Raw genomic sequence first — 11,766 nt, 5'->3', positions numbered from 1 at the left:
TTTTTCTTTATTTTTTATTTATTTATTTTATTAATGTTATTGAGAAACAAATAGCAATGAGATAGTTTCAAAACTGATTAGTAGGACAGTTTCAATAACTAATGTGTTACATATTGTCTTCATGGTGGTTATTCATAGTACAAGATGCAGACATGATATCCTGTCCAAACATTGTTAGTACAAATCTTTCTTCTCATTGAATTAAGAGAAAGTAGCTGTATATCTATCCTAACTATTTTGTATATACAGATACAAAATAGTCCTTCATTTGTATTCCCTTTTTTTGTTTAGTTTTGTCAGAGATGTGTATTCAATTGCCATTTAAATATTGTAGATGTGTGAATTCAACAAAATAATCCAATATAGTACAGTAGTCCATAGTAATAGTGGGTTATTTGTAGGAATGGCAAGTCAGAAGTTGACTTGAGGCTTTTACAGCTCAGTATATTAATATGGCTTGACTTTTTATACCTCCTTTTTATATTTTACTGCTGGATGGTTAAGACCAAGATAAAGCAAGACCTATATCACAAGAAATGTAGCTTTTGTATCTGACAGGGTCAGTCAAAACCCCTCAGGATTTATCCTAAAACCTTGTACAGAAGTTTGTAGATCCTTTGTAACTGTAAGCAATGTGGATGAGTCAGAGCCATTGCTTGACTAATTTGCTCTCTGTAAAAGCATGAGAGAATGTTTTCTCTCCAGGTAACTCTCCTTAGGCACAATCTATATCATCGATCACTTTCCTCTGGGCAACTTTATTCATAATGATCAAAATTGGAGATGCTCCTGGTATCCATTCATACAAGGATTGATAAATAAACTGTGATACCTTCATAGAGTGGCATAAATACTCAAATTTAAAACAGGAAAGAAAAGACATAAAAATATCTCCTAAAACTCCCAGTTTTCTCAAAGCCAATCCAGGGGGCACTGAGTGGCAGAACAGTCAAAGCCACACACCTGAATTATTCAAAAGAATAACAGAGGAGATTCATAAATAGGTCAAGGAGAGACTCAGAGAAGAAGATATCACTGAACAGATAGTAGTAGTAATGAAAAGTTTCAGGAGCTCTCAGAAGAACCTAATAAAAAAACTAGAGCACTTCAAGACTTAGTGCAATTGTCTTAAATGTCTTATATGTTCTTTGATTTACTAGTCTATTTTTTAATCCGTATATGTGATGATTAACTTCATGAAGTCCTTTTTTTGTTTTCGTTTTTTTAAATTTAGGACAGGGTCTACAGGGTATACAGGGTCTCTCTATGGAGATCAGACTCCTAGTGATTCTCCTGTTTTCAGGTCTCGCAAGCACTGGGATTACAGGCACACCCCATCACACCCGGTCTCCACGGCAGTCTCAGCATGCCCCTGGGGCAGGGCTGGCACAGCACGCTGGGGATCGAACCCCAGCAGCTGAGCTCTACCTAAGCAGGCACTTCAGTTCACTGAGCTATCAGGCCAGCCCTATGAAGTCTTATAAATAAATCTGTTGCATGCTGGAAAAAATAAGTTGGGGGGGGGAGGGGAAAAGGAATTAAACTATGTTATGTACATGTACTAATTCCCTACAGTGAACATAATTACTATGTACTGAAAACATGTACCAATAAAAGTAAACAAATAGAGGTGGAAAGCTGCCAAATATTAGGGAATGAGGTAACACACTTCTAAGTGTTTCATGGGTCAAAGTTAAAAGAGAAATAATATGTTTAGAACTGAACAACAATACAAAAGCAAGGCAATGAAATCAAGAGGAAGATTGTCTGGATAGATGTAAGACCTATACCCAATGGAGAACAGGATGAAGGTGTCATATACCTCAATGAGGGCAGGAGACCCTAAGAGAGGTGAGAACATAGGAGGAAGAAAAGAGAGGGGTGAAATATTCCCTAAGAATAAATGACAATATGAACACTGTTTTGAAAATAACCAACAATCTGTGATCTACTTACAATCAGAATTCTCCTACTTAACCACCAAATACCTTCTTCTAGGTACTTTACATATTGTGTCTGTGTAAGTAGACAGGTATTGTATTTTTTATGGTAAGGAAATGAGAAGCTATGCAGTAAATACAGTGAATTTTACTCTATGAATTTAATGAATACAACATCAAGGCCAATTTTCTTTAGCTCTCGGGGACCTTTGGGCATGGCTCATCTTTGTTTTAGGGTGGGCTTGCAATCCCTCTAGGTTCCTGTCTAAAGACTCCTCCATTGCAAACAAAACTATCCATACTTCTCAGAAACTATTTCTTCCTCTCAGATACAAGTCTCATTATGCTTTCTCAGTGGAACAGTATGTCTTCATTTATGCTACTGTGGAATTCTAATAATACATTACTGCTCTTAGTTTTTCACATCCTTAGGACAAGGGATTGTGTCTACATTGCCCCAGGAATTATTCATAGAACTTTGCTGTTAATAGGTGCTAATAGCTGTTAAGGACTGAAAAAAATGAAGAAAGCAGAGAGGAAAGAATACAGAAAAGAAGGAAGAAAAAAGGGACAATTTTTAGTCTAATACTAAGGAAAGTGATGGAAATGTGGAATCTCAAGGAAAAAGAAAGTTCTTATTAATTTAACTTATGGTTTCTCATGGCCTAAATACGTTCCTAATATATCCTAGGGAAAGCAGTTGGCCTCCTTATCCAAGTTTTTGCTTTCTTTGATTTCAGGTACATCCAGTAAACCATTGTAATGATTGATACATTGTGTCAACTTGAGAATTAAGAAATTTAGAAGCTTAACTAAGCTATTTAGCAGGCGGGGGCAGAGTCTTTATGAACATCCTAAGCCTGTACAAGCGGAGGAAATGGAGATTGTGTGGGCAGGGAGCCTGCTTATAATATAAGGGAGAAAAAGAGGCTTGCTCTCCCCCCCATTTTTGCTTTTGCTGTTTTTTTAAATAAATATCAAATGCCAAAACAGCTGCAATGCTTGTGCTCAAGTTACCCTTAGGCAGTAACCTGATGTTATGTCCCAATACCTACATCATGCGCCTCACTTCATGCTCACATAGGCAATGTATTATCTCATGTCTTCACAAGAAGAATGGTGAAGGTAGTACAGTAAGGAATTTTAAGAAACAGAAGACAGAGGAGGAAGAGAAGGTTTGAAGGAAGGAGGAAGGGATGAAAAGAAGGAAAAAGGGATGCAAATAAGGGGGAAGGAATGGAGAGAAAGGAAGAGAGCAAGAGTATATTCACATAACATGTTTTGTAGCATAACACTATACTTATTTTATTATTATTATTATACCTGATCTGTTATTGTGCCTACTTTATTAGTTAAACTTTATCACAGGCATATATGTATAGGAAAAAGCAGTATGATATTATCCATGGGTTCAGGGATCCACTAAAAGTCTTTTTTTTTCTTTTTTATTTTAGGGAAGGGTCTACAGGGTGTTCAGGGTCTCACTAATAGATCAAACTCATAGTGATCCGCTTGTTTACAGCCTCCCAAGAGCTGGGATTACAGACATGTCCCACCAAGCCCAGTCTCAATTGCTGTCTCAGTGTGCCCCAGGGGTGGGGCTGGCATAGCAGGCCCAGAGACTGAACCCCTGGCCCCTGTGCCTGCTTGCAGGTGCTTTAATCCGCTGAGTTATTGGCTGGCCCCCACTGGGAATTTTGATGGGTATTTCATGCAGGTCCCTAAAAATCTGAAAGCTCATTAGGCAACCTGTGGTAGACAAGTCATCTTCTCAGCACCTTGTCTTGTGGAAAATGTAAATATGTTACAAGTTCTATTTCAGCTCTAGCTTTTCCTTAAGCTATTTGAATACTATAGAGAAAAACAAAAAAGCAACATCAGAGACTGTTGACTAACCCACTGAGAGGTCAACATATAAATGACAACTTACCATGATTCCATCCAGTCCAGGTAAACCAAGATTCCCCTGAGAAACAGACAAAGGCAGTACAGTGAAAAGGTTAATAAATTAAACCTGAAGTATTTCAGATAATCCAAGATTCATGGAGATAAAATGCACTGCTGAAATTTGGGCTGCTTCTGTCAAGGTCTTGTGCTTTAAATAATGCACAAATTGAATATATTCAACCTTTTACATTTTGCCTATGAAACATCTGGACTCTAGAAGACAGATATTATAGCCATGGCTGACAGGATTTCATACTTTTCTTGGATTAATTAATTTTCACCTTTGCTAGGAATTTATCATTAGAAATTGCTTCTGTGGGTTAGTGAATTTCCTACTCTTTCTGGAAGAAGGCGAAACTACTGTCCTATGTGCCTTCTTCCCCAGAGAATCGGTGCCCATATGTGTACAATGCAAATCAGACACTTGAAGGGAAAACTCAGCTGAGCATACGGTATCTGATCATGTTTTAATTACTTTGCAGCATTTTAAGTCACTGTATGAATCTGTAATAGAACCGTCTTGCTAAAATTGCTACGTGCCACTGGATCCAAGGTGTCCAGATTTTGAGCAAACCATTTAATCAGTGATTTCTAAGACAATGGCAACATTTTAACACCTGCTAGTCTTATTACCCTTGCCTTAGAGGAGAAAACCAGAGCTTTGCAGCATGGAAAGGGCACTGCTTGCGGTTTAGCTCTTTGCTGAACTGGTTCTACAGTTCTTAGCAAGCAGTCACAGAGTCTCAGTTTTTCTAACTGTGAAAGGAGTAATATGAATCTTGTCATCATGAGGACATTTCCAACCATATCTTCTGCTATAGTACTCATATATAAGTTTCCAAATCCTGTGTCCTTTACAGTTCTTCAGCTACCCAGCCCTATCACTGCTTATTATATAGTTTCTCATACCTGGTTCATTTCTTTAAAATTATAATAAATTTAATTGATACAATTTAGATAGACATAATGATCACAGTCATCATAGGGGACTTGTACCTATACATGGTATATTTCAGTTTCTTCTTTTTTTCCCACCCATTGTCCTCCCCATAACCCCTCTTTCCCCTTACAAAGATTTGTTTCCATTTTATTCTATTTTTTCTTTTCCCTCCCCTCAATTTCCCTTTTCTTTTGAATAACTTCTTCCTATTTCACAATATCTATTACATATTTTGGTTCTTATTTACACTTTCAGTTTATAACATGAGGGAAACAGTGTGATATTTACATATGTGTATCCAATTTATTTTACTTAAGAGTATAATCTCAAAGTGTATCCATTATCTTAGAAATGTCCCAGCTTATCCTTATGGCTGAGCGGTACTCCATCGTGAAAAAACACATCACAAATTCATCTATATCTCAGCTGACATGCATTTGGGTTTTTTCCAAGATTTAGTTATTACAAACTGTGCCACTATAAATATGTGTGCACATGTATCCCTGTTGTATGACATTTTTAATTCTTCCATAAAGACATCCAGAAAGGATATTTGGGCCAAATAGTAACTCTAATCTTAGTTTTTTGTGGATTCTCCATACAGTAGTGGCATAATTCTATATTACCATCAACAATGGAGAAGGGTTCTTTTGCCAGGAAAGTGCTTATTCTACTGAGCCATCTCACCAGCCTGATTTCTTGATAACAGTAATTTTTCCTGGGTGAGATGGACTTTCAGTGTTGTCTTAATTTACATCTCTTGGATGACCAGTGATGTTGAACATTTTTTCCATGTATTTATTTGCTGTTTGCCCTTTTTCTCAAAAGTATGTATTCATTTCAGATGCGCATTTATGGATTGGGTCTTTAAATTTGAATCATCGTATTTCAAAAACTCTTTATATACTTAGATATTAGACCTTTGAAGAGCAACTAAGATATTTCCCCTCTGTGGGCTGTATTTTCACCCTATTAGTGATTTTTTCTGCTGTGCAAGCACTTTTTGATAAGACGATATCCCAGTTTTTCAACCTCTTTATTATTTCCCATGTGATGGAGGTTTTATTTATGAAATCTTTGACTGCACCTACATCTTTAAGAGTTCTACTTACTCTCACTTCCAGCAGAATTAATGTTTTTTTGTTTTAATATTTAGATCTTGGCCACATCACTGACTTCTCTCATGCATTGGTTGTAGGGTGGAGATAGTGTTCTTGTCCCTCCATCAGCCAAGGCCATTTGCCTACTTGCCCCTTTGGTTGTAGGGCAAGTGGAGGTGCCCTTGACCCATGGTGGGCCAAGGTTGCTCACCTGCTTGTGCCACTGGTCTAAGGGTAGTTGGGGGTGTTCCTTTGTCCTGACACAGGCCAAGGCCACTTGTTTGCTTGTGCTCCTGAGGGCTGCTTGTTGAAGAGCAGGGGGCTGCTTCTAGTCCATTGTATCTAGGCCTAATACTGGCTTTTGGCCTCCAGGCATAATGGACTCTGAGCTCCTACTTCTTGGGTCAACTCCCTCAGTCTGCTGTCTAGCTGCCAACTAGCTACTGTGACTAAACTATCCTCTCTTTCTACTCAGGGACATTGGCACTGAAGTGACCCTTGAGTTGTTCTGCTGCTGGAGTTTAAGACCCATAACTTTTAAAATAGGATGGAATGATGGTCCTATTTGTTTTGTACTGTTCTTCTGAATGACTATGTGCCAGGTTCCTTTTAGTTCATGTACCAGCAGCTGATTGGGGGGATGTTGCTCAGGAAATAATGTCTTGTGTTGTCACTGCTTCTGACTACAAGACTCTGCCTGTGCAGGTATGATCTCACTCTCCCAGTGAGGGGCAAATTTGCTTTTGCTGCCTGCCAGGGAAGCTATACAGCTGCTCAAATTTGGTTAACTGTTTCATCTATACAATGAATCCTGTTTTTTCCTTCTCCTTCTTGGTTCCCATGTGACCTGAACTCCCTTTGAATTCTCTCCAGGCTGTGGTTTTAGAGACTGTTAGCACTATTTTCTGGAAAAGCTGAGTAGCTGATACTCAGTATTGTGCCATTTTGAGGGTCTCTGTCTCCAATACTCTAATTCTGTGCATGGATGGAAGAAGGAAAACTGTATCTTTCTCTCTGAGTCCAGGTATATATATTTCCATTTGCTACCATGGCAATGATGGGCTCTTTTCCTATTCTGAAGTGGCTCCATTTGGAGCCAGGGTTTACTGTGTTCCTACAAAATATCAGGCAGCATACTCCAAGAGCACAGTCATATGAACATAGAAGGTTCTAGATAACAGATGAAAATTCAAGGCAGCTACAGACCTGATGGGCATGTATGTGAGACATCCAAGGACACAGACAGGGTGAAAGTCTAGTGTGCAAGGGAAAAAAGGCAGGACCAAGATCTTGCTATGGTGGCTATATGGAGTCAGCCAAGACATACAGATTGAAAGTGTCTTTCTCTAGGAAATGTCTTAGCTCCCCCCCACAAAATGACATCTGTCTTATGTTATTTCTTCTCATTTCAGAGACAAAATACCTGACATCAAAGTTAGAGGTTTATTTAGCTTACAGTTTGTAGGTGCTTCAGTCCAAAATTGGCGGGTTCCAAGGCAGAGTGTCACATTCAGAGGGGTTTGTTGAAGAGGAAACAGTTCATGGCTGGCAGAAGGCAGCAATATAGCAAGCAGCAAGTGACGATCAAAGCCCTCTATCTATTTCTTGTACTTTATCCAGGTTACTCACCCTTAGAGTTGGACACCCTTAATTGTAGCATTTCACCGCAAATCAATCTTAGCATCACATCCTTGATACCAATACATATATTAACCACTCCCAGAGCTATGCCAAACCATACATTGGACTAATTAATTAATCACATACCCTCAATCCCAGCATCACATGCTCTCCATCCAGCTATGTTTGGAAACTCCTGCCTTTGACCTCATGAGGCTTTGGAAGGACATATAGACACAAGCCATAACAAATACCCAAGCAAAGTGTTTGCTCAATAGCTCAGCAGATTAAAGTGCCTGCAAGCAAGTGATCCCTGGGCGTGCCTTGCCAACCCCACTCACAGGGCTTGCTGAGATGGTAACTGAGACTGGATGTGGTGGCATGCGCCTATAATCCCAGCTCTTTGGAGGCTGTGAACAGGAGAGTCACTATGAGTCAGATCTAGTAGTGAGACCCTGAACACCATCTAGACCCTTCCCTAAAATTAAAAAAAAAAAAACATTTGCTCAATTCTCTTGTTTTGGGTCTAGACACTACAAAGCAGATTTTTTTGTCAGTATTTTGAAAATATTTCTGTCAATATTTCCAGCACAAATGTTCTACATCCTTTTAATCCCAGATTAGTCTGCTCCTTAAAGATGATAGTTCTGCAAATATTTTCATTGGGGGTGGGCCCCAATCTGGGGGAATCCAGCATACAGCTTAGTCAGCTGTGTGCTTTAAAGGCTCTTACCTTCATTCCTGTGAAACTGTCTTGAGAAAGAATGGGTTCACCTTTTGAACCTTTCAGACCAGGAAGTCCCTGAATAAAATAAGAGAAACTTGTGAAGACATGCATATACAGCTAGTTTCATTAGTATTATCATCTGATCAGATAAAGAATGGAACAAGAACTTGAAATGATATGGTTTATTCCAAGGCAGAACTGGCTGTTTTAGTGGGTAAAGCACATCCCTCAAACAGGTGTAGTGCCTCAAAGTTGGAAGTTCATTTCTCCATCCTCAACTCAGATCTGTAAATGGGTCAGAAAATAGGGGATTTCAAATCTGTTCAAAGCATTAGTCTAAACAAAGATGCGCAATTAGTAAGCCTAGGCTTTGCTGCTGTAGCTTATACAAGTCTAAGTCACTGACAAGGCCTTTTCATAGGACAAAGTTCAACAATTTTTTTCCTGCAAAGATCCAGGCATTAAATAATTTTGATTTTATGAGTCATATCTAGAATCTTTCCTATATTTTCCTTATATATTTTTCTTTTATACCCAAATTCTTGCTTAGTAGTTTTGGCTAGCTTTGAACTCACTTAGTAGCCCAGGCTGGCCTTGAACTCAGGGAGATATTCTTTCTTCAGCCGTGCCTAAATGTTTACACTTTCATTTAAAAATTCCATTAAGTTGTGAAAACTGTCAACAGGCAGAGCAAGCGCCTTTGTGGGTCAGCTTGTAGGCACAAGGTCTAAGACATACCTATGAAACTACCTTCACCTTGTGCATCTATCACAATTTCAGCTTCAAGACCTGTGTATGAGGGTGATGTGTCCCATTTTCAATATGAAAAGCAAAGTATACAATCCCAGTCTTTCAGTCAGATATCTTTTGCTACCTCAGTGGCAGATGCTGGAAAATATTGGCTTTAGTTTGTGCTCTTAGGGAAAATCAATGTTTGTACACCTAAGGTGAAGTAAGGTTATAATGAGGAAAAGCTAAGGTTTGGGTACCAAATAGTTGAAGGATGGATTTCTTGAATACAAGGATTATTGGTGTAATAGAAGAACAATGTGCTCCCAGAAGCATAAAATAGTTTCTTTCTTAACACTGCCCATTCCCCTTATTGTTTTGGTCATTACAATTTTCAAAAAAGCTTTAAAGAAGCTGATTGAATAGAGATCCCTGGGTATTCTGCAGAGGGGAAGATTAAACTTGGTGAAATACATATGAAAACTGCTATTTAGGTGGAAGGTGAGGTTTAGGGACAGGATTAGTTTTCTACTCTTGTCCTTTGTCAAGGGGATGCTTATTACCTGAGAATATCTCTTCTCCTTGTTGCAGTGGCATCCCCTTCACTTTTCTGCCTCCCATTCTTACCACAGAAGTATTTTACTTCCTGGCTCATTGCCATGGCAGTGTTTGAAGACCTTTGTGACTCGTATCAATAATTCCATGCTAAGAATATAACTTTCTCAACAGCACCCCTTTCCCTTTTGCTGTATACTACTTTAGCATTTAGATGTCAGGGTCCTCTATACCAGTCTGTAGCTTGTGTTTTGCCTATTTGGATATTTCACTTTCTCACCTGTACACCCACACCCATAACTTTGAGACTGAAGGCAACAGTACTGCTATTGTAGGGAATGCCAATTAGTTCATGTAACTGAAATCTGTGTAATGGATGGTGTGATTTCTAGTCAAAGATTTCATATGAAAACCCTTAGCAATTTAGATTAATTCAAGTGAAGTTAGGAATGGGCATGAAATGTGTTATTTTTCTCTTTCCAGATGCTTATAAGATCTGCCATGTAAGGACATAATATCTATTTTAGCCTACTAAAATACTTTAGACACAAATAGCTAACCTTATCTAGATGAATGAAATTAAATAAATGTGGTGATACCAGCATCTAATAAATATATTGTCGACTTTATAATGAAGGTTATGATGGAAGGCAAACTCTGAGTGTAATATTTCTCAAAGTCAACAACACTGAGCTAAAAGAATTATTGATGATGACGATGATGATGATGATGATGATGATGATGATGATGACGATGTGTGTGTGTGTGTGTGTGTGTGTGTGTGTGTGTATAAGCATCCTGTCTCAATAGCACATCCCCAGTTGTGACATCTAGTGATGACAACAAAGGTTGACAAATGTGCCCTGAAGAACAAAATCCAAACTCTTTTGGTTAAGAATCATTGGTATAAACTAAGGTTGTCATGCTTTGGGGTTCTTGTTAAGTGTTTCTCCTTCCATATACACCTTTCAAGTATGTCCCAGCATCATCTGATGTAGGAAACTGTCAAATAGCCCAAGAGTACATTTTCTTTTGAAATGTACTACATGCTTTTGACAATATTGCCAATTCCCAAAGCAGCATTTATAAAAAGTAGTGTGCCACCCCTTCTAATTGGTGTCCTTTAGACTTTTACTGCTATGATACTGTGAGCACAGATTCCTGTGTTGGATAAGGGTCTTCAGAAGCTTAATGAGGTTTCCAGTGACACCAAAAGGAGGCACAACTGGATGATAGCAATGCCATTTGAATTAACATGCTAAGATTTGGCAACATACGGGTGGTCCAAAAATCCCAGGATAGCCATCATGGCCTTGAAATCCAACATCTCCTTTAGTTCCATTGTAACCATCCAGGCCAGGTGGACCTCTGGGTCCTGGCTGTCCAGGGTAGCCCTGTTCAAGTAGAAATGAAAGGATGATGTCAGCCACAGAACTGTCATTTAATTAAAAATCTCCACAAAGAGAAAAGTTAAGTACGTTGCTAAACTCTGTTACTATGTCCCTATGCTTAACCCCATCACAAATACTTTCACACTTTTCCTTTTATACTCAGGTATATAACCCTAATCACAGTTCTAAGATATCTCAACAGCACCCAAAAGAATTGAGACGTTGATAGGACCCAAGCTGAAACCAAAGGGAGTAAGCACAAAGAGAAGGGATACACTTGGTGTTGTAACTTCACATTACTAGGAAAAAAAGATTTTCTAAAATGGACCTCAGCTGTCTTCTGGCTGAACTACTACCAACAGGGAGATATGCCTCATTTGGGATTCCGTATACTAGACAGTCATAGGACATCTTGTGTGACTTTCTGTGCTAAAAACTGCATGGGAACCAATGCTATATTTTGGTCAGTACAACAGGAGCAGCTCCCACAGTATCCCCAATTCTGAAAGCTTCTTAGTGAAAAATAAGGAAACTTTGCACAGACCACACTTTCAATCTCAGTTTTTCACAATCATATGCCAGGTAATTGCTTCTGTTATGGAAATGATTTTTAAAGATTTTTTGATACCAGGAATGGAACTCAAAACCTTGGGCTTTCCAGGCAGATGTTGTGCCATTGAGCTGTTTCCCTAGCCTCTAAAGAACAGTTATCTTCTCTTTTCCATTCTCAGTACTAAGGCAGTTGTTTTGTTGTGAATAAGCACTTTCATACAGTATATGTGAATTAAGTAAATTTCTAGAGTTGGGGTTTCTTTGT

The 11,766-nt window shown here is 38.7% G+C and overlaps 1 protein-coding gene across 4 annotated transcripts in view; it reads right to left on the bottom strand.

Moving 5' to 3' along the window:
* The window catches only part of Col4a6 (collagen type IV alpha 6 chain), a 496,212-nt gene that overhangs the window by 62,707 nt on the left and 421,739 nt on the right, over nucleotides 1–11,766 (bottom strand). For all 4 annotated transcript variants that reach the window (XM_023702710.1, XM_023702711.1, XM_023702712.1 and 1 more), the window contains exons 6-8: nucleotides 10,836–10,952; nucleotides 8,281–8,349; nucleotides 3,871–3,906 (exon numbers count right to left, since the gene is read on the bottom strand). In XM_023702710.1, the coding sequence (XP_023558478.1) occupies nucleotides 3,871–3,906; nucleotides 8,281–8,349; nucleotides 10,836–10,952 (222 nt within the window). The remainder of the gene's footprint in view (nucleotides 1–3,870; nucleotides 3,907–8,280; nucleotides 8,350–10,835; nucleotides 10,953–11,766) is intronic.

This window comes from Octodon degus, unplaced genomic scaffold (assembly GCF_000260255.1).
Source record: "Octodon degus isolate 3935 unplaced genomic scaffold, OctDeg1.0 scaffold00157, whole genome shotgun sequence".
Taxonomy (NCBI): domain Eukaryota; kingdom Metazoa; phylum Chordata; class Mammalia; order Rodentia; family Octodontidae; genus Octodon; species Octodon degus.
The sequence above is the reverse complement of the archived record's forward strand: the minus strand, read 5'-3'. Positions and strand labels throughout refer to the sequence as shown.